The following is a 22058-nucleotide window of genomic DNA, read 5'->3' as shown; positions in this document are numbered from 1 at the left end:
ATAAAGAAAGTAAACAAATATTGAAATTATACGATTTGACATTTTAAATTCAATTAGGATTATTCATCATCAATAATTCTCAATATAATTAATCACATTTTTACCTAAAATACAAATTAACAATTTTGATAATCAAAATTAACTTTAGATTTCAAGAAAATAAATATATTCAATAAAATATTATAAATTAAAACTTTATCAGCATCAAATCTCAATTGAAAATTTGTAATCATGTAAACATAAAAATATGCATGTCAATTTACAAATTTAAATATTTTTTTTAAAAATTATGATATAGTGTTACCTTTCTTTCAAATAAAATATCTGTGATGCAAATGTCATTATTACAGTTTTCCAATAATTGCGGAAATGAACAATTTTAAATTATAAATTTTTCTGAATTCAATTAAATTACAAAAATTGATTATGTTATATATTGCATATAAATAGATATATTTTTGAAATATTTGAACATTTTTAAAAATATTTCTATACTTTTAAAATGAGTGGTAAATTAAAAATTTCTGTTAGTTCATGCGAAACTGCAATTTCTAATTCGTCAAGAGTCAGTTCTAATACCAAAACTAAATGTTGCCAATTATTTTTAAGTTGTTTTAAAATTAACCGTAAAAAAGAATCTTTAGAAGACATCATGGATGATAATGTTAAAGAATATGATTATATTGTTGAAAAACTCGTCGTAAAACGTGTGCCTTTTGTTCTTTTCTCAATGCCAAAAAATGTCTTAGAAAATAAAATTAATTCTGAGACTAGAAATAATTCCAATGAAGAAACTCCACAATCACAAACAAAATTAACTACTATGTATTCAACTGCATCTGAAACTCAATCATTATTATATTATTCTGATAGATTTGATCAAAATATATCACTGGATATTTCTAATAAATGTTCACATCCTGATACAAATAGAGCTTTATTGAATGAAAGAAATAGAAAACATACATTCTCTGATAATTATCATACTAGAATAACTGAATTGATGAATACCTTAAGTAGTCTCCATCCAAATTTGAAAGAAGAAGAAAGACCACCAAAAGATCCATATCCTTTAAATATATCGCAAAATAAAAGTGTTTTATCTACAAAAATGTCTCTCAAAGAATTTTTAAATAAAAATAATGAACATCAAATGAAACAGGCATTCAAATCACAAACTTTTGTTCAAGAACCATTTTTAAAGAAAAGAGGTTTATATTTTTTTATATGATACATATAATTTTTACATATAACTTTAAAAATTTTAAAAAAATTGATAATAAATTTGATATTGTTTCAGAATCTAGAAATGTAAATTGCTCTGAAATTAATTCAAAAGGTGATAAAGGAATTTATTGTTTAAATCAAATGAAATATATAACATTGGATGATTTCCAAGATAATTGTGCTTCTATTGAAAAACCTATTATTCAATCTGTTCATAAAATATCTTGTAATTCTACAAATTTTGTGAAATCAATCATTAACACAAATCAAATGAATACAGAAGATTACAAGTCAATTAATAATCATTTGCAGTGGAATCATCAATCACTAGTAAATCAATCTAAAACATTATTGGAAAATATTACAAAAACTGATACATCAAAAATAATATTAAGATGGAATATCATTTTAAAGCATTATAAATCAAAAACATACTCTTCTAAAACTTCTCAAAAATTAAGTAAATATTTTAATATAAGTTAACAAATGCAACTAAGTCATAATTAGTTTCGTAATAAACAAACAAAAAATTTTTAATTTTGTATGTTTATTTTATCATAAAAATTTTTATTTTTTTGCTTCAAAATAAAGAAATAAAAAAGAAGATAAAAACATATTTTCTATTTTCTATTCTAATTCTTCGTTTTCTCTAATCTAAATTGATATGTACTAATGTTTTTATTTTATAAATGATTTATAAAAATCTATAAAATATTTCAAAAATATAAAATTTTTAATTTTACTTTAAATAAATTTTGAACAAGTGAATTTTAAAATTGACATTTTTGAATTTTACATATCAAAATCTATAAAAAAATATAAAAAGAATCCAACATTTTTAAATTAGTAAGCCAACCAGAATTTAGTCTTTGCTAGTTATTTTTAACTATATATATAGTTAATTACTTGTATTTAAATTATTTATAAAATATAATTAATATTTATGATTAACAAAATATATTTAAATTCAAATTTAAATTATTTAATCATTCAAATTAATTAAATCAATTAATTTGATTTAACAATTAAAAACAATAAAAAAATTTTCTACTCATAATTCACTAGCATATTGTTCTAGCCAATAGTTGGAATTGTGGCATCACGTGAACAGTTTTGTTTATCTTGATTCCATTAATTCGTATAGGAAATCTATGTTATTAGACGAACAATTTTATTTAGTGTAATTATTCGAGATCTGTATTATCTGATAGTTATTTATGAAATAAGTAGAATATAATAATTTGTTTTTAATTTCTTTTGGTATTAATAAAATCAATTAAAATGGTAAATGAAGTATAATACTATATAAATATTTTTAAATACAAATGTGAATATTGGTATCATAACCTCATGAATTTAAAATTTAAATTTAATGAGCGTTGAACAAACTATATAAAAAATTTTTGATATTGTTTTTTAATTTTTTTTTGATATTTTAATAATTATAATAAAAATTTCAATATAAGAAAAAATATAATTCTTAAAATTTTTTTTACTTTTAAAAACAAAATTTTTCATTTTATTTTGAATTGAATTAATATTTATTATATATTTTTAAACTTACCAATTTTTGTTAAAATTATGTTAATTACATGCATTTCTTTTCAGACGATTGGTAAAAACAATAAAATGTTACAACATATCAATTATAGAGTCAGAATTATTTTGCAAGATTCAAGGACGTTCATAGGCACATTTAAAGCCTTTGATAAACATATGAATCTTATACTTGGTGATTGTGAAGAATTTCGTAAAATTAAACCAAAAAATACAAAACAACCAGAAAGAGAAGATAAACGTGTATTAGGCTTTGTACTCTTAAGAGGAGAAAACATAGTTTCTCTCACTGTAGAAGGTCCTCCACCTCCAGAAGAAGGATTACCTAGAGTACCTATTCCTGGTGCAGCACCTGGACCTGGTATGGGTCGTGCTGCAGGACGTGGTATGCCTGCTAATGTTGCTGGAGTACCTGCTGGTTTACAAGGTCCTGTTAGAGGTGTTGGAGGTCCTTCACAACAAATAATGACTCCAGGAGGTAGAGGTCAAGTTTCTGCACCACCACAAATGCATCCTGGTGCTCCTCCACGTATGCCAGTTGGAGGTCCTCCACCTGGAATGATGGGTCCACCACCAGGCATGATGGGTAATATTTTATAGAATTTTGTTTAAATTATTAAAGGATTATTTTTAAAAAAAAAATTTTTTTTCTATATTTAAAAAATTAAAAATTTATTGTTTGTAGGAATGCCGCCAGGAATGCCACCTATGGGACGTGGAGGTCCACCAATGGGACCACCTGGAATGAGAGGTCCACCTCCAGGTATGATGCGTGGTGGACCACCTCCTCGTCCATATTAATACCTTTTAATATATTACAATGTTGTAACTAATGATAATAAAGGTCATTTTTATAATATTATTATTGTTTTCACATTTTGATATGAGTACATAAGATAAGTAGAGATACAGTTATTATACATATAATTCTTAAGTTCTTATTAAAAGAAAAGGAAATGGAGCAATGAAAAATATAATTGGGAAATAGTTCTTATTTTTATAGGAGTATCAAAATAATACAATCATATATGTAATAAATTGTAATAAATTGAAATATGTAATATTGCACATTTTTTTAATTAATAGATTTAATTTTTATGTAATAATTATTTATGAACAATAAATATGTGAATGTTGATTTTTTTATATAAATATTTATTATATATTTCAGCCATTCCATTAAAATTCCAATTCATAAATTAAGCTTACATTTAAATTTTTTCATTAGATATTATAATTCTTAATTCTTAAAGTTTATGAAGATTTGTTTTTTATTTTTTAAATTAATACAAATTTTTTATTTTGAATAAATTATATTTAATTGTGGAATAGCTGAACATTGAAGTTATATACAGGAACATTCTATTAAATGAACATTATGTTTTTCTAATGACTTATATAAATAATTTATGATTTAGAAATTTATCATTTTTTTTAATTTATATATTTAACGAAATTAATATTTTTCTTATTTTAAAGAAATGTCAATATTTATCATTATTTTAAATTTACATTTCTAAATATTTTATTAATAAAATTCATTAAGTCATTTCTAAAGACCTAAAATCAGAATCAATACAATCATCTTAAAATTTATGATTTTTAGTACTATAGTATTAGTAGTATGATTTTATATATATATATATATATATATATATATATATAATATATAAGATTTACTTAATATCCTACTTAGATCTTTAAAGATTTTGTTTATATCTTACATGCATTATGTTAATGATACAAAGCGTGAGCAAATGTCAGAATCATAAACTTTTCTATTTAACGTATATATGTATATCATATGTGCAAAATTTCGTTGCGTGCTCGATTTGGCTGCAACAATAAAAAATATGTAATATCAGTTTTAGTAATTACGCAAAAAAGAAATTCTACGTTAATTAAACATTACTAATACACGTTTATTAAACATTACTTTTTTTAAAATCTGATTATCTAAGACAACTTCAAGAAAAGAGGTTATTAAATATAAAATTAGTTCTTAATTAGGTACATAGTAATTACCTTAAAATGCAAAATAGATAATATAATACTAACTATAAATGAAATTTTCTATTATTAGCTTTTTTTAGAAAAATATACAAGTTATAATATAATTTAATGATGTATTCAATGTTATTTAATATATTAGTATAATTTACATAATTATGATCATTCTCTTTTTTTCATTTATCTTTGTAAATTCAAACATGAAATAGTATAACATGACTTAATGAATATATTTATACAAAATTTGAGAAAAACTTAAATAATATGAATATTAAAATTATTGTCAGTAAGAAATTACATTATACAAAATATAAAATTATAATATTTCATTAAATAAAACTGTATAATTGAAAATTTTTTATAATATCTTGATATACTTCATAGATTTAATAAAGTATTGTTAATATAATAATTGATAAATTTTTTTTATTAAATGTGTGATTGCCAATAACTTATAAATTTGGCACATATCAAATATATTATAAATATATTTAAATAAATCATTTTTCCATACTTTTTATTAAACAAATGTTAATTTTATAAATTAATTAAATTACAAGAAATTTATTTTTTTTTAAAAGAATTAAAATCTGTTTAAGATTTATACACAGGAATATATACAACATATTTAGTTTTTCTTTATTAAAATTTGTTTTAAGTAATGCACATAGCAAGAATTTTTTAATAAATTATTATGATTATAAATTTTAACATAATTTTATAAATTTAATTATTCAATATTTCAAAATTAATAATTGTAATTCTAATTCTATGTTCCAGTATTTATTTTAAAATACATAATATATATTTAATAAGTATGGAAAATTAAAAATATTATTCGGATCAAATGCAAAACTTGTCGAAAATGATTTAAAGAATATAATAAATTATTTAGATAAAAAAATATAAACGACATTTTATGATGTTATAAAAAAATAAAAATAATACTAAAACGTGAAAACCATCAAATAGGATTTCATCGATTTACCTTATATATTTACATTGTAGTTTGAATTTGAAAATATTTGTTTATTTTTTGAATATTTCATAGGATCTCCATATATAATTCGTTAAATAAAAATGTATATTTGCATACATATTTTTACTTTCCTTAAAGAGAAAAATATGAATTAATCGCAGCATAAACAATAAGAATATATGAAGTACATTTCAGAAAATAATTTTTAAAAAATTAAATTTATAAAGTAAGATAATAATCTGCCTTCTTCTTTTTTCTTTTTTTAAATTACTAATAAAAAAATTTTAATTTGTTATGCATGCGTCAATTTTTATTCATTTGTAAGAAGTTTGTAAATAGTGTTTAATTCTATTCAAGAAGCATATATTTTTTTGGGGTATATTTCAATTCGCAAAATAGTTTGCACATAAAACATATTATTAATTTACAATGAACAATTTACAAAAAATCTTTAAAGTAATTATAAAGTTAGTTGATGGTATTACATGCGCTTTTTAACACAACAATTTCGTATTACATTTCGATAATTTCAAACTGACCTGTGTGTCTCATCTTTAACAGTAGTAATTACAGCATCGGTTTTTACAACTAGCTCTTTATCCTGTACATGTAAATCACTGTTACTTGGTTCTTTTGAAAGAAGAGCATTAGTATTTTGTATCACAGTCTTAGATTCAGAGGTAAGAACATTAGATGATTCAAGAAGATGAGAGAGTGCCTTATTTTTTTCCAGAACATCCTGCCGAAGATTGAACATAATTGTATTACCAGACTGAAAATATAAAATTTGTTGATTTATTGATAAATATTGATAAATATCAATTTTTGTTTCTTTTTATTATATTATATTATACATTATTTTATACATTTTATTATAGATATTATTTTTCAATATTTAATTTTTTCAAATTATTAAATTTTATATTTTACAATTAAATATAAACTTATAATTAGAAAGATCTACAACATTATAAAATATTATTTATTTTTATATAAAAAATATATAGATATTAATAAATTATTATAAGTTTGTAAAAATATAGCTATTACCTTTATATTGGGTGTTATAGATTCTGTATGAGACGAGTTTGTTGTGGATAATACAGTTAAACCTTGATCTCCATTATTCAACGTAACATGGCGTGGTACTACATTAATGGAGGTGTTATGTTGACTCGTGACACACAAACTTTTTCCACCCATTATTACTTTTCCTAATACTTCCTACAATATATAAAGTTACATTATTATTATATTTAAAATATAAATCACAATAATTATTATTTTTATTATAAATTATTATTATAAATTATCATACCTTGCCTGCTTGAGAAAGAGTTACTCCTTTGGTTTGACCCTTTTGTATAACAATCACATTTGTCTTAGATCCTAACTTTGTATCAGGATGGTGAGATATATTTACAGTTTTATTAGAATTTAATGTAACACCCTAAAACATTATAGATATATTTTTATATTTAAATTTAGTATTTTTATAATAATATTCATATAATTATTATTTTTTTTTTAATTGTACCATCTTGGCAGTGCTTTGATTATTGAGCGTTGTAGGTAATTTTTTACAAGTTAACGTTGTTATCTGCTTAGCTTGAGGTGGTCCTGGTCCATTAGAAACTGTTGTAACAGGACAAACAGTCATCAGTCGATGTGAATTATCTAAGAATAATTCCAAAAAAAGTAAATTATATAATTATGATTTCCAAACTGAATAATAATTGAACATTAACAACACTCACTTGAAGTAATAGTTTTAGTTATTGGAGATTTTACATTAGAATGTATTACTGGCACAATACGTTTTGTGTTGCTTGTAATTGAATTTGAATTTTCTGAACATGATGCTTTTTGTAAATTATGAGATATGGACGATGTTTTAGGACCTACAACATTATGCAAAATTAATAGAAGTAAGATTCAAATGAATAATATGTATATTCTAAAAGAAGTTCATTCTTACTTAAATTATCTTGTATAGATGTATCTTGTATATCAGATTGAAAATTATTTCCAGATGCACATGATACATTGCCAGACACTAAAATTGCTGGTCCAATTTTTGTATTAAGTTTGTTTTGTGTTGTAATAATTCTTCCTTTAGCTTTTGTAATATTTGTTGTACCTATTGGAATTACTGTATTCATAAAATTACTAGATGAAATTATCGAATGATTACTCTCACTGTCTTGCACTGCTAATTCCTTAGATTCTGAATTAACATTATTAAATTAAAAAATTTTTATTTTAGAAAAAATATATCACTTATAATTAAAAATAATTACCCGAATCACTTTCTCCACAATTAATATTTAATGGTATTATAGTGACATTTTGATGCTGCAATGAATTTGTAGGCATTCGTGATAAATGAATAGTATTTTCAAATGATCCTTTATCAGTAGTACCATGATTAATTGCTCCTATTGAACTTGAAGATACTACCAAAACCTACATCAAATATAAAATTATTAAATGTAAAATTATGTTTAACTTTTATTCTTTACTTACCTTATTTGGAAGTGTTGGTGAAAGAGGAGAAGAAGGTTTACGTTTTTCAGAAACAATATATTTTTCACTGCCATCAGAAGTATTGCTTTGATTATTAATTTCTTTATTCCTATCTGATTCAGTAACCTATGATATAATACATAAAATAAAATTAAAAATATTTTTGTCATTATTCATATTATAAATAAAAATTTAAATTACCTCAGTTAAAACATTTTCATCACTTAACTTATCTTTATTAGATGCAATCTCATGATTATTAAAAGAGTTTTCTTGTACTTTAATCTTCAAGGGAGATTCATTTCTAATATCTATAGAAACAAACATAAAAATAATGAATTCTTTCTGATATAATTATCATGCATAAAAATACTAGTTGATTAAATCTGCTTAACTTACAGTTCTATAGCCATATACTATTTTACATAGACTAAAACCACACATTTACCAAAATAGATAATATTTTTCCTTAAAACCTTTTGCATCCTCTGTTTTCTCGTGAAGAGGAAGATTCCTTTTGTTTGCTGCTACTGTTGCAAGGGATAAACTATTTGCTAATGTTGTGAATGCAGATCGAGCCTTTAATCTTGGCAAAAGTGGAATAGCACGACGACCTTCAATAGTCCAATCAGTACCAGTATTTGGACCACTTAATCTATATAACAATAGTTCATAAAGTAAAAATAGTTCTCAAATATAAAATATAAAATTTAAAAATTTAATACATTGTCTATGAAATAAATCAAATTTAGATGGCTATTTTAAAAAAGATTCTTAAGAAAATAATAGAAAATTATATATTTAATAGAATAATTAATATGTTTAAACAGTAATATTTCATATAATGAGATCTCATATAATTATTTTAAAATTGCTATTATGTATATGTTATTTAAAATAATAAAATATTATACCAATTATGTAATTATGATTAAATAATTCTTAAATAAATTTATTGAAGAATTCATTCAAATTTTCTAAAATATATATTGTTTCAAAATAAACAAAATCAAAAAATTTAATTCTGAAAATTTGCCGTAATTTAAAGATATTTTAAAAATCTTAATTAATATAATAAAAATTAAATGATAAACAAATACTTACTGTTCAGCTATTGTTGCTAATTTTTCATCATTAACAGCTCTTCGTACTTCAGCACGATGTCGCTCATTAGAAATATGTAAAACTTTAGCAAGTTCTTGTAGCAACTTTTGTTTTTCACTAGTAAATGGACCTTGAGCACGTAAGACAGACACCATATTTCCATAAGCTTCTAACTCTATATCATAAAAATTTTAATTTTAATTAATAAATAAAAATGTATAATATTAATATATAATTATTTAAAATTATGTAATAGTCTAAAATTTAATAAAAAACGTGTTATTATATATACATATATATATATATATTGTTAATAATCTATAAAAAAATTTTAATATAATTTTAATATAATAATATATTTTCAATTAATTTAACAACTTTTAATTAAACTAAATCAATTTAAATTTAACAAATGTTATATATTATGTAATATTTAATTTTTCATCTATAATAATATTTAATCATAACAAAAATTTATACATTATGTATCATTACATTATTTCCGACATACATACATTTAATTATATCATCAATATTAACAGAGAATTATCTAAAAAGATTAAGGTAAATAGTTTTTATTTAAGTTGCATATTTAAATATATGTAAATTTATTTATTTTCTTAATATAACATAATTTATTGCAAAATTAGTTTTTATATTACAATGAATTGTTTTGAATAACAACATGCATAGAATAGTTATAAATGTATTGTTAAAAATAAAAACACAATGAATAAAACCCTAGTTATATTCAATAAAAAATACATACATTTTTATACAACACTAATAAATTTTAATACATTCACAAATAATGATAATCAAATACAGTACTTTCAATTTCTATTTATATGTTTAAATTATATAAAATATAATTATTATAATATTTAATATTTATTTAAAAATTAGAATATATTTTTATATATATAATAATAATATTATTATAAAACGTTAAATATTAATGAAGCAAGAAAACAATTATTCCAGACATAACCTTACCTAAACATCGTAAACATTTTCTACATTCATCGCGAGTCATGTTTTCGTATCTCATCGGCCACATGATTGCATGATTTAATCGTTATAATACACGCCATAAAATGTGATAACTATTTGTACACTTTTCCCACATTTTCGATGTTTCGTTGACAGTATGGTAAGTTGTAGATGAAGTTGCCGTATAATTCTTTTTATTGTAACTGGTTTTTGTTGTGGTGTTGGTAATACGATAGTAGTAGTATTGGCAATGTGTTGGCTAACTTGAATTACAAGTATATTAACTTAAAATGGCAGAATTAAAAAAAAAAGGAAAAATATTATAAATATTAATAAATTGAATTTTTTTAAATTATATTCAAATTATTTTATTATAAATTATATTATATTATATTATATCATATTAAATTATATTATAATAGGCAATTAACAAAAAAAAGAAATTTCTTTTTAAATAAAAATATCCATAAAATACATTTACAAAAAAAAAATTAAATGATTTGATATTATATGCTTATCATATACTTAAATATTAAAATACTATAATTTTTTTACTATTTTTTTTAACTTTTATACAAATTTTTAAAAAATTTTTTAATTATAAGAATTTATATCAGATATAATTTATGTCAGATATAATTTTGTCGAAATTCATATACCAGTTTTCTAAAATCATAGGAATTTGATATATACTTGAAGATCACAGAAATTTTCAAAGATCTTATAAAGTATAATAAAAAAATAAGAAACAAGAGAGAAAATATAAAAGATAAATTCTTTATTTTATGTTAATTTCAAAAATCCTATTTTAGTTCAAATTTTAAAAAATTTGAAATATATTTATATTTATATATTCCATAACTTGCATATATATCTATATCTTATATCTTTATATATATACATATTTAAAATTGTGAACAAATTGAAAAAAACTGATTCAAATAATATAAATGAATTGATTGATTGATATCTGTAGCTTTATTATATTACTAAGTTTGAAAAATTTGAATATTTATTGTGTAATTTTATTAAATAGCATAGATATATTTTAAAGAGATTACATTGATTAAACATTAATTCTTTATCAATAATATCTTTTTTAATTTAATAGTTTTATATAAAATTGTCGAATTATTTTTTTTTCTATATTATTTATAACCGAAACAAATATTATTCAAAAAAACAATAATTTTTATTACTTTTTAAAAAATCTATCATTAGAACTTATAAATCAACTTCAATGTTAATAAAGTCAAAATGTTTTTGGAATTTGTATAGAAGGATTTGCAAATCAATTCATAAAGTAAAATTTTATGATTATGAATTCATATGAAATATATGAAATACATATATATATATATGATGATATAAATATATATATATATATATGTAAGTAGATTTTATGAATAAGATGAAAACCCGAAGTCTTAGATACTTAATCATACATTCAATGTAATAGAAACACTTTATTATTATATATTTAATTATTTGAAAAGAAATTTAAATATGTTTTAAAAATGATTTTTATTAAACTAATTATAATTAATGCAGTATTATTAAATATTAAAAAATATATTTATTTATAAGATATTTATTTTTTTTAATATATTTATTTAAAAATAAATATATCAAAATTAAATAATATAATTTATGATAAAATAATTAAAATTATTTGGTCAATATATTTAATTTTGTAATAAAATTAATTTTATTAAGCTTTAAAAAATTCCTAAAAATATAAATGAAATATAATTCAAATTAAATATAAAGATAATATATTTTAATTTATATCAGTATTGAAAGTATATATGGATAAATAAATAAAGAAATAAAATATATTAATTTTATTTGAATTACAATTATTTTATGATATTTAGTAAAATATTTTTTATTTACAATTTGTTTAATATATTTATAAAAACAGAAAAGATAGAATTTAATATTTATCATAATATTTAACATTATATAGTACAAATCTTATATTTCTAAACATATCAACAAAAATAAGTATATCAATTGAAAATATATATTTAAGATTTTTTTTTAAAAAGAAAAATAAATTTAGAAGATTAGAAAACATATTTTTTTTTCTTATCAATATGGTTAATAAATATTATAAAAAAAGTTAAAAAATGATATTAAAACAGTCATTTCCAGAAGATATGTTTTTTGATATAGGATTTACAGATTATTATTAGACAAAATAATTTGTAATGTTTATAGAAACAAAAAAACAATTCATTTTTAAAACAGGTAAACAAATCTAGTCTTTGTTATTTATTTTTTTTTGCAAGATATATAATTTGGAGTTTTAACTATGATTTTTTTTTAAAAATATATTTGTTCTGTCATATACAAAAATAATTAAATATAAAAACAACGTATAATAAGGACTAGATAATTCACATATAACAAGTAATATAAAAATAAATTTAAAATTTTAGACAAATTAGTCATCTGAAAATAATTAAAAATGTTTAAATATTTTAATTGTCATTTACTTATGTATATACCAATCAAGCCATATTTTCATTATATTTAAAAAAATTATATTTCCTAAATATTTAAAAAAAATTATTTTTAGGCTTCACTTCAATGTATATAGTTTCAATGTATATGACAAATTTATGATATTTTGAAAGCAATAACATTTTAAAATAATACAAATTTGATTATAAGTATATTTTATTTTTATGGCGATGACAACCACAAGAATACAATCCTGAGGAAATAACATTTTAACTGAGTTGCATATTGACACTATTTATAATACATGATGATAATAATTATTTATAACATATGTTGAATTTTTCAGATTAAAGAGGATAAAAATGTATTACAATGCATAAAAAATTCATTAGATTTTGTAAATCTAAAAAGTAAAAAATCAAAACTATTCGTCGAATATATGAAATAGAATTATCTTTTTTTTTCAATTTTTCAACTGAAGAATGTAATACAAAATTAAATAGATACATACAGCACATTAAAATTATTTGTTTAGAATTAAATTTTTTATTATATTAGTTAACACTTAGATTTTGTAGTCTAGAGCTTACAGCATTGCTTATTTGTTCCTTATCCGCATCACTTATTTTTGCATTTGGCGTTATATTTTGACCTAATCTGGTACATGCTTTTTTATGCATAAACCAATGAAGTCTTTGACATTCCCTGTCACAATATTGCACTGCTTTACATTTGCTACATTTTTTGTTAGCTTTATCTTCTCCACATGTAATGCAAAGTGTAGTATTATCTAAAAAAGCTCTTTGACCATCAATTGCAGCTGATACTACTGATACTGCAGATGGTGGATCACTAGCTGCAAGAGTTGCAACCATTTGACGAAAAATTGTACTTTCTCTATATGGAAATTCTCTTACACTTTCTCTCAGAAAAGCTTCCTGATATTCTGGTATACCATCACTTTTACTACATTTTAAAAATTTTCTTATTAAACCTTCAATAGTATCTGATTTTTTTTCTTCTCCTTCTTCATTTGTTTTGTCAATTTTTTCTGCTTTCATTGCTTCTTGTCTCTTCTGAAATTTGATCACTTCAGCCACAACACAACTTAGATAATGATATTTAAATGCCATCACTTCATTTGTTTCTGCACCTTTTGTCATTTCTTTGTGATGCATAGATTCTAAAACTTTTTGTACCTAAAAATTATAAAAAAAAAAAAATAGTAATGAAATTATTAGTTTATTTACATTGTAAGAAAAAAATTATAATTCAATAAATTATAACTATCTATTTATCTAAAAAATATGTATTAACTTTACCTTAGTAGCATTTTCTAAAAGGCCAGGATATCTTTGTAAATTCATAGCTACACGTACAGGATGTACATTTATTTGTATTATAAATTTGTGAAAAGAATCTGCCAAATGTGGAGGAAGCATTGATTCAGTTTGTAAACCTTGTGGTTTAACATAATAATCAATATCAGCTTTTGGAATAAAATTATTAATAGTTGCTACACAATTATGATTTCCCACAAATGCTGCCATTTGTGCTGGAGTTCGTCCTACACTGTTTGTTGCTGTTAAACGTGCTCCATAAGACATTAGAAGATGGCAAAGTTCAGCATTTCCACTAAGAGCGGCAAAATGCAAAGCTGTATATGCATGTTCATGTTGACATGCATTTACATCTGCTCCCTATAATAAAATATTTTAATTATTCATATTATCATATAATTAATATTATGATTATATTTTATATTATTCAATATTTACTTATTAAATTTATTTCTTAAATAATAAATTTCATATATTTTATAGATAATAACTCTCAATATTCTTAGAATTTAATTTTTTTCAAATATATTATACAATAATTCTTTGAATAATCAATTATAAATTCCAATCTTTAATAATTTTATAATATTCATTATTTATTTTTTTTTTAAACTTTCAAAAAATATTTTTTGATAAAAATTATTTTATTTTCAAAATTCATTAATATACATATATAAGTTAATTATATTTAAAAACAAGTATTCATTTGTTAGAATGTAAAATGAAAAGAGATAATATTTTAAAAATTAAAAAAAAATATTTGATAAATTGTTGTTGAGGAATTTTATTTATTACATAGATAAAAAAAGAAAGTCAAAAATTTATATATAAAATATATTTTCATTCATTTTTTTTTATATAAATAATATGCATTTTTTATTTATTTTTTTTTACAAATAACTTTGGATATTTAAAATTTAAAAAATTTTTAAATTATATTTTATTGTTTCATACAATCTTAAAAAGTTAACCTACTTGGTCCAACAGCATCTGTACTATTTCCTTGTTTCCTTTGTAACAAGCATGTTGTAGTGGACTCATACCATTTTCATCCACAAAATCAATTTTGATTTTATTTGCTGTTAATAATACTTTTAGTTCAGATACTTCATTATTGCTGATTTTTGTAAAAATTTGCTTTTGTACAGCAATTAAACTCTCTGGTGAAGGCGCCATTTTTCTTACTATCGATTAGCATAACGAAAATATAAGCATAAATGAAATATATAATCTATTATCTTATGAAAATTAATCATATAGAAAATCTTTTTTAAACAATTTATTGAAAAATGATAAAAACAATCGAAATGAAAACAAGAAGAATATAATATTTTCTTTTTCTTTATAAATTTATAAATCTACACTAATGGTGGTCTATTCATTAATTGTATATATTAAATTTTCATTAAATATATATATATATATTTTCGAGAATCTACTTTATCGAGTAAAGAAATTTAATTTTTCGTCTATACAATAATATTCATGAATTTGAATTTATAATTATGATAATCATTTTAAAAACTAGTTTGAATCTATCTACAAATTGATATTGATACTGATGTTAAACTTTCAAAATATTATTTTATAGCTTTCCTATTCTTTTAATAAATGATTACAATATTCAATGTAATGGTTATTTTTTTTTAAATACTTAAAAATTTATTGCAATAAAATATCGACAATAATAATAAATATTTAATATCGAAATAAAAATATCGAATATATACTTTATCGACTTGATTCTACTTACCGTTAGATGTCAGAACTATCATTTGCAAAAGAATTGTAAAGAGCAGTTGTATTTCTGTACTTTTACAAACAATTATAGTGATTAAAAATGTCGAAAATTGTAGGAGAACTAACAACATTAATCAAACGTATGTATTTGATATTTAATTATTATAATCATTTTTTATAATGAAATTAGTTATAATTTAGTTATAAAATATTATTATATAACACTAATATCTTCTCTGTACTAGAATTAATTTTTTCATTTCCTTAAATTTAAATTATATTTCATCATTGGCATTTCATAATGATTTTAAATAATTCATTAATAATATTATTAATTGATATTTTATTAATATTGATATTGACATTAATAGTTTTTTTCTTATTAATTTAAATAAAATATATTAATTATGATTTATAATTGTGTTTATTACAGTTGGAGTAACAAAATCTGGACCTGCTTTAAGAAAATTTACATATTATGCAAAGGTTGAATTAGTTCCACCAAAAATATCTGATATTCCTGCTATAAGAAATGGTTTCCAAAATCTGATTACTTCTGCCAAAGAGAGACGATTTCTTCAACTTACTGTACGCGAAGCTTGGTTAAATACATTAGTTGGAATTGAAGTCTTATGTTGGTTTTTTGTTGGAGAATGTATTGGAAAACAACATCTTGCAGGATATAAAGTATAAAAATGTGTTTCTGTTTATATGAATATAATCTGTATAATAGTCAAATAAATACATAAATATAAACTTAATTTTAATTATATAAATAAACATTAATATTATTTAATAAAGCATTTTTTATTCTATTATTTAATAAAAATTTGGTTAAACAAAAAATTTATATTCTATTTATAAAAAATTAATATTAGACATAATATTAGATAGTTATTTATTATGATAAAAAATAAGACTATGTTAATATATGTTGTTTTGCATATTGCCATATACATATTGCTCCACTAACATGAACATTTAATGATCGAATTACACCAGCTTGTGGTATTTCTATACAAGTATCAAACAAAGGTATCAAATTTGCAGGAATTCCACTCTTTTCATTTCTGAAAATAATAATTATTTTTTAATTTATATCGATCTATTTAATTTTATAATTACTTACCCTAAAACAAGAATTGTTTTTTTTTCAAACTTCATATTTAATAAATTTATACTATTAGCTGTTTGTTCCACTCCTACCAAAGACCATCCCATATCTTTTTTATCCAACAAATATTTACATAATTTATATGGTTTTATCTGTAATGATTAAGTTAAGTTTATTATAAGAATTTCTGAATCATTATTAATATAATACTGAAATACCTCTGTAATATTTATCCAATTTTCAGCTGATACACTAAGATTTTGAAATTCTTTATCTTTAACTTGATTCAAATTAGCAATAACTAATTCTTTGACATTAAAAATTTCACAAGTACGAGCAAGTCCTCCTAAATTTGGAATACGACTAAGAAGACATGCTACAACTATAAGGCTTTCTTCATCCAATGTTCTTTTATGAGAAATAGATTCTCTGATTGTTGGAAAAATATCATTATGTGATAAATTGACAGACATTATAGGATTAATTTTTTTTTGAATATCACTTAATTCTTCAAAGTCCATATTACTTTTTTTTATGAATGGCTCTGTATCACCTATATTTTTTTTTTATTTTATATTTAATATTTATTATATATATACAAAATGTAATTAGAAATTATTATAATCATGATGATATATTTTAATAAATCACCTGAACGTTTCATTAAATATGATGATGTTTTAATATCAGATAATGATTTATTTAAATTATACAGTTGAAGTGCATGACCATTAAATTTTTTGAAATTCAAAATAGTAAAGAAATTTGGAGTTATCCATTCACTTGCATCCATATCAGTCAATCGAGGTAATTCAAAATAAATTGTCTACAAATAAGAAAAATCTTATTATTTAAATAATTTTATAATATAATTATGTATATATATATACATATATATGTCTTTATGAATATTTCCATTTAATAGATTTAAATATTAATTTTATTTTTAATTAATTTACTTGTAAGGTATAATCCAATATAGGATGAAATGTAGAAAGATAAAAATCATCTTCAATTTTACTTGAATTTCTTATTAATCCATCTTTTAAACTTGTAATTGCAGCATTATATAATCCTTCATATTGTAACATAACATGATCAGAATTTAATTGTTCCAACATTTTATACAATTTTACAAAAATAATCTGTTATAAACAAATAATAATATAACTATAATTTATTTTATAATTTAATATAATATAATTTACCTGAGCATAAAGACGCATATTATATTGTTGTCCTAAACAACAACGGGCAATATAATTCAATGCTATTAAAATAAAATTGCTTTGAGAATCTTTAGAAAGAAGTTTAGAAATATGATAAACAATACATATTATGGAACTAACACATCCTGGACGTATTGTAATACCCTACACATATTAAATTAGTTGAACTTTTTATATGTATAAAAAATAAATTTTATGGAAAAGAAACAAAGCTTATTTAAATACCTTTTCAAAAAATTCCCAGATTTTAGGATGAAATTCCACATTTTCTACAAAAATTTTTATTAATATCCATTCTTGCATTATTCTAACACTATGTTGATTACTTTCCAAAAGTAATAAATTTAAAAGAAATTCTTGTAATGTTATAATATCATCCTGTAAATGAATTTAATTTTTTTTATTTACTACTTTATAAAATGTATTTTTTATTACCTTAATTAAAATTGGCTGCATTATTAACAAAATTTGCATAATTCTATGTTTTATTTTATGTATATAAGAATAATTAAAATATCGTTTATTTTTGTATTTTTCTAATTTTTGTAAAATAATTGGAAGAAATATTGATGCAAATTCTTTATCTTCATTAATTATTTTATGTAACAGAATAACAGAAGTTGCTCTGATATTATAATCTCTATTAATAAAGTTAAAATATTAATTACAAGTATATAAAATATATACAATATAATTAAAAATTATAAAAATACTCACATTATTTGTATGTGTTGTGGATAACAATTTTGATAATTTTTTATAATATATAAATAAACTTGATTTTCTATTTGTTTGTCTTTTCGAAGTACAGGTCCATGAAGTAGACATGCTAATAATGGTTCTTGCAAATTTTTTAAACAATATGTATTTAATAATCTCATTTCATTTAATAAAAATTTTTTTAATTTTGATACATTATTACTTTCTTCAAGTAATTGATTGATAAACTAAAAGTTTAAAATAATTTTAATATTTTAAAAAATACTAATTTGTTAATTAATATGCCACTTTCTTACATTGTTTACAAAATTCTTAATATTGGGTAGTATTAAAAAATTATTATTTATAATAACTCCTATAAGATTTTCTATTGCTAGGAAGTAAGTTTTGTTCTTTGTACTCAATAATGTGGTCTTCCAACAATCAGTAAAAATAGATTCTAAATTTAACTTATTTTCTAGATTTTGCATTGCTCCCTTATTAACCATTGTTTTCAATATTAATGCTATTTCTGGAACAATTTCATTTCCTCCCATTTCAAATAAATAAGAAATATTTTTATTCCAATCAATTTTCTGAGGCCACATTTCAATTTCCACTTTTGATAAAAATTGATTTATAAGTTTTGCAAGTAATATATAACAATCTGATGCTATCTTTCCTTTAAATTTTATTTCACTTTCATCATTATTATATATGCGAATGTCACAAATATTTAACAATGGTTGAATGTAAAATGATGCATAATTTGCACACAAAATATTTTGTGTACAATGTAAAATATGTAATGCATATAAATAATGCATATTTGTATATTGCTTTATATTTTCAATGATAAATATACTTTCATTTTTAAATTTTTCAACATAATATAAAATTTCTTTTTCTGTTAAAAGTAAATATCCATTATTAAGAATTAAAATAATTGTAATAAGGTATCTGTTCATTTCTTCATAATTGAATTTATATGGTATGTTTCTACTATTTTTAAGTAAAAATTTTAATGCATCATTAATATATAAAGACAATAGTTGTTTGATATTTTTATGATTTTTTGTAATATTTAAATTAAGTAAATGTGACATAAATTCTACCATATAGAAAATATGTGTAATATTTGCATAAGGTCTTACATCTATTCTCTTAATAGCTAATAGCCAATTATTAAGTATTTCCTCTATAGGACATGTTTTCTGTTCTATTATTAGATTTGTATCATAAAACATAATAATAATAATAGCAAATTTAGCAGGATTGAATTTGGGATGCAAATTTTTATATGTATATTCTTCACAAATAAATTTAATAAAATTTATTACATCTGCTTTTATCAATATTTTTTTCAGCCATGTTATTATATCATCCCATAGATATGAATTTCTTATAAATATTTCTTCTAAAGAAAATTCTAATAACATATTCATTGCAATTTTTAAATCATTAATTTTTTTTACAGAAAGGAATATTATGTTTAAAAGTTCAATTTGAGATGCAATCCTTAATATATATGAGTGCATACTTAAATTTTTCTGAATCAAAGATTTAATTAAATTTAATTGATTGTCTTCCCAATAATTTGATACTTTACTTGATACTATTCTTAAAATTTTCAACATATAAAATATTGGTATTGGAGCCCATGTTTCTTCACTCATTATCTTAAAAACTTTATTAAGAAATTCAATTTGTTCAGTTTTTACATGTATAAATAATTTTATAATATCATTTAATATTTCTGGTTCTTGTTGATAAGTTTGACATTCATATAAATATGTATTATTTAAAACATGTATAAATAATTTTAAAAATTGATTGTCATACAAAAAGATAGGTGAATTACAAATATATAATATACCTTGTTTTACTATGGTATTATTTTCATGTAATAATATTCTCTCAAAAATTAATTGTAACCAAATATTGTCAAAGCAATTGTTACATACAGTATGTTCTTTGTTTCCTTTTATCAATATTGGTAAATAAGTTAATGCAGGTAATATTAAATGATGATGTTTTTCTTCTAAAGCTTCTAATATTAAAAAATAATTTTGTTTAATGTCATTTATTGATATTTTTGTTTTAACTGATTGATGGCAAATGAAAGGAATAATTTTATGTTTTTTTGATTTCAAGTCATTTTCATTTATAGTACTTATGAAATCAGTTATTCGTTTCATTATAAATAATGCTTGTTTACGATATTGTTGTATTGAAGATTTTAAACTTTGTAATAATAACAACCATAGTTTTTCTATATAAAATATGTCATAATGCATGAAACTAATATTTTTTAAATTTACAGAAAAACATATATCTGTTAAAATGCTGAGTGCACTTAATAAATCTTTTAAATCATCCATTTTATTTAAAATATAATTCCACATGGGTGGCAAAATATCTTCATAACCAAAAGTATTTATTAATTTTGGCAAAATTGAAGCAAATAATTGCCATTCTTTATTTTCTTTTATTTGTAACCATAATATCATATCTTTTAGATATAGAGAATTAAAACGTTTCAATAGATTTGATTCCAAATCATTATATAAATATTTTTTTAATTGTAATGATTCTAAAAAACATTCTAATATTTTCAAATATAAAATTTTGCTTTCATTATTATTTAAATTATTAACATTCGATTTACGAAAATTTATCATGTGTTGCTCAATACATTGTGAATTACAGTAAAGCGTTAATTGTAAAATTACAATATCATATAAAATTGGATATTCAAAAAAATTTTGTAATTTATCTTTTACAAATAAAGTATTTTCTATTGTTTTGAAACATAAATCATTTGGAATTATTCTAACATACTTATTTGTTGTATGAAATATAAGTTGATATTCATAACACAAAATCATTCGAAATGTATATAATTTTTTTGCGTGTAAATTATTTCTTATTATTTCATTGTTATAATATTTACTTAAACGATGTAGCAATAAAAATGGATCATCTTTAAATGCAATTTCTAATAATTCTAAAATCGAGAAATCTATTGTTGAAATATGCATATAGCGTTCGTGTAAATCCATATTGTTACA

At 20.7% G+C, this 22058-nt stretch overlaps 6 protein-coding genes across 14 annotated transcripts; 3 read left to right on the top strand and 3 right to left on the bottom strand.

Annotated features, from left to right (window-relative positions):
• Positions 1-19: 19 nt before the first annotated feature.
• LOC105735055 (uncharacterized) lies at positions 20-1839 on the top strand. The gene is made up of 2 exons (XM_012484807.3): positions 20-1211; positions 1301-1839. The coding sequence occupies exons 1-2, from the start codon at positions 503-505 to the stop codon at positions 1708-1710; spliced, it is 1119 nt and encodes a 372-aa protein (XP_012340261.2). The 5' UTR covers positions 20-502; the 3' UTR covers positions 1711-1839.
• Positions 1840-2255: 416 nt separating this feature from the next.
• On the top strand, positions 2256-3646 carry SmB (small ribonucleoprotein particle protein SmB). Its single transcript, XM_012484808.3, has 3 exons — positions 2256-2511; positions 2836-3370; positions 3470-3646. The coding sequence occupies exons 1-3, from the start codon at positions 2509-2511 to the stop codon at positions 3583-3585; spliced, it is 654 nt and encodes a 217-aa protein (XP_012340262.1). The 5' UTR covers positions 2256-2508; the 3' UTR covers positions 3586-3646.
• Positions 3647-3761: 115 nt separating this feature from the next.
• LOC100866680 (uncharacterized) lies at positions 3762-10611 on the bottom strand. Of its 8 annotated transcripts, none has more exons than XR_015292885.1 (14): positions 10400-10605; positions 9404-9578; positions 8776-8954; positions 8501-8610; positions 8300-8425; positions 8074-8239; positions 7752-8000; positions 7531-7674; positions 7311-7450; positions 7092-7223; positions 6824-6997; positions 6313-6545; positions 4509-4620; positions 3762-4344 (listed from the first exon to the last, which is right to left on the bottom strand). XR_015292885.1 is itself a non-coding variant. In XM_086910982.1 (13 exons), the coding sequence occupies exons 1-13, from the start codon at positions 10461-10463 to the stop codon at positions 4326-4328; spliced, it is 1911 nt and encodes a 636-aa protein (XP_086767108.1). In that variant the 5' UTR covers positions 10464-10605; the 3' UTR covers positions 3762-4325. The 8 variants fall into 8 exon arrangements, 5 of the variants coding, with proteins under 5 accessions (XP_086767108.1, XP_086767107.1, XP_086767109.1 ...); XR_015292886.1 differs by lacking the exon at positions 3762-4344 and adding an exon at positions 5783-5904 and having other exon boundaries at positions 4497-4620; positions 6313-6512; positions 10400-10606; XR_004224567.2 differs by lacking the exon at positions 3762-4344 and adding an exon at positions 5783-5904 and having other exon boundaries at positions 4505-4620; positions 10400-10611.
• A 2452-nt stretch (positions 10612-13063) lies between these two features.
• LOC100867040 (ankyrin repeat and MYND domain-containing protein 2) lies at positions 13064-15620 on the bottom strand. Its single transcript, XM_003692365.4, has 3 exons — positions 15181-15620; positions 14188-14565; positions 13064-14064 (listed from the first exon to the last, which is right to left on the bottom strand). The coding sequence occupies exons 1-3, from the start codon at positions 15379-15381 to the stop codon at positions 13420-13422; spliced, it is 1224 nt and encodes a 407-aa protein (XP_003692413.4). The 5' UTR covers positions 15382-15620; the 3' UTR covers positions 13064-13419.
• On the top strand, positions 15373-16745 carry LOC100867274 (ATP synthase F(0) complex subunit g, mitochondrial). Its single transcript, XM_003692367.4, has 2 exons — positions 15373-16085; positions 16379-16745. Exons 1-2 carry the CDS (start codon positions 16046-16048, stop codon positions 16636-16638), a joined length of 300 nt encoding a protein of 99 aa, XP_003692415.1. The 5' UTR covers positions 15373-16045; the 3' UTR covers positions 16639-16745.
• On the bottom strand, positions 16646-22058 carry LOC100867763 (tRNA (guanosine(18)-2'-O)-methyltransferase TARBP1). Of its 2 annotated transcripts, XM_012484814.3 has the most exons (10): positions 19305-22058; positions 19006-19235; positions 18724-18928; positions 18514-18666; positions 18268-18432; positions 18019-18204; positions 17711-17885; positions 17278-17612; positions 17075-17211; positions 16646-17015 (listed from the first exon to the last, which is right to left on the bottom strand). In XM_012484814.3, exons 1-10 carry the CDS (start codon positions 22047-22049, stop codon positions 16865-16867), a joined length of 4482 nt encoding a protein of 1493 aa, XP_012340268.3. In that variant the 5' UTR covers positions 22050-22058; the 3' UTR covers positions 16646-16864. The 2 variants fall into 2 exon arrangements, with proteins under 2 accessions (XP_012340268.3, XP_086767101.1); XM_086910975.1 differs by lacking the exon at positions 18019-18204.

The sequence above is a fragment of the Apis florea genome, unplaced genomic scaffold (assembly GCF_048593485.1).
Source record: "Apis florea isolate Af1SG1 unplaced genomic scaffold, ASM4859348v1 contig_3203_pilon, whole genome shotgun sequence".
Classification (NCBI taxonomy): Eukaryota; Metazoa; Arthropoda; class Insecta; order Hymenoptera; family Apidae; genus Apis; species Apis florea.
The sequence above is the reverse complement of the archived record's forward strand: the minus strand, read 5'-3'. Positions and strand labels throughout refer to the sequence as shown.

What these genes read in the sequence shown, in the direction of transcription:
- SmB (XM_012484808.3), top strand. An exon ending in TCCACCACCAGGCATGATGG is followed by an intron (nt 3,371 to 3,469) that starts GTAATATTTTAT and finishes TATTGTTTGTAG; the next exon opens with GAATGCCGCCAGGAATGCCA.
- LOC100866680 (XM_012484804.3), bottom strand. Translation starts at nt 10,463, where the DNA reads ATGTGGCCGATGAGATACGAAAACATGACTCGCGATGAATGTAGAAAA. An exon ending in GAAAACAGAGGATGCAAAAG is followed by an intron (nt 8,611 to 8,775) that starts GTTTTAAGGAAA and finishes TTGTTTCTATAG; the next exon opens with ATATTAGAAATGAATCTCCC. An exon ending in TTGTGGAGAAAGTGATTCGG is followed by an intron (nt 8,001 to 8,073) that starts GTAATTATTTTT and finishes ATGTTAATTCAG; the next exon opens with AATCTAAGGAATTAGCAGTG.
- LOC100867040 (XM_003692365.4), bottom strand. Translation starts at nt 15,381, where the DNA reads ATGGCGCCTTCACCAGAGAGTTTAATTGCTGTACAAAAGCAAATTTTT. An exon ending in TACAGATGCTGTTGGACCAA is followed by an intron (nt 14,566 to 15,180) that starts GTAGGTTAACTT and finishes ATTTTATTATAG; the next exon opens with GGAGCAGATGTAAATGCATG. An exon ending in TTTTAGAAAATGCTACTAAG is followed by an intron (nt 14,065 to 14,187) that starts GTAAAGTTAATA and finishes TATAATTTTTAG; the next exon opens with GTACAAAAAGTTTTAGAATC.
- LOC100867763 (XM_012484814.3), bottom strand. Translation starts at nt 22,049, where the DNA reads ATGGATTTACACGAACGCTATATGCATATTTCAACAATAGATTTCTCG. An exon ending in TTAAGAATTTTGTAAACAAT is followed by an intron (nt 19,236 to 19,304) that starts GTAAGAAAGTGG and finishes TTAAACTTTTAG; the next exon opens with TTTATCAATCAATTACTTGA. An exon ending in AAAACAATTCTTGTTTTAGG is followed by an intron (nt 17,016 to 17,074) that starts GTAAGTAATTAT and finishes TATTATTTTCAG; the next exon opens with AAATGAAAAGAGTGGAATTC.
- LOC100867274 (XM_003692367.4), top strand. Translation starts at nt 16,046, where the DNA reads ATGTCGAAAATTGTAGGAGAACTAACAACATTAATCAAAC. An exon ending in ACTAACAACATTAATCAAAC is followed by an intron (nt 16,086 to 16,378) that starts GTATGTATTTGA and finishes TGTTTATTACAG; the next exon opens with TTGGAGTAACAAAATCTGGA.
- LOC105735055 (XM_012484807.3), top strand. Translation starts at nt 503, where the DNA reads ATGAGTGGTAAATTAAAAATTTCTGTTAGTTCATGCGAAACTGCAATT. An exon ending in ACCATTTTTAAAGAAAAGAG is followed by an intron (nt 1,212 to 1,300) that starts GTTTATATTTTT and finishes ATATTGTTTCAG; the next exon opens with AATCTAGAAATGTAAATTGC.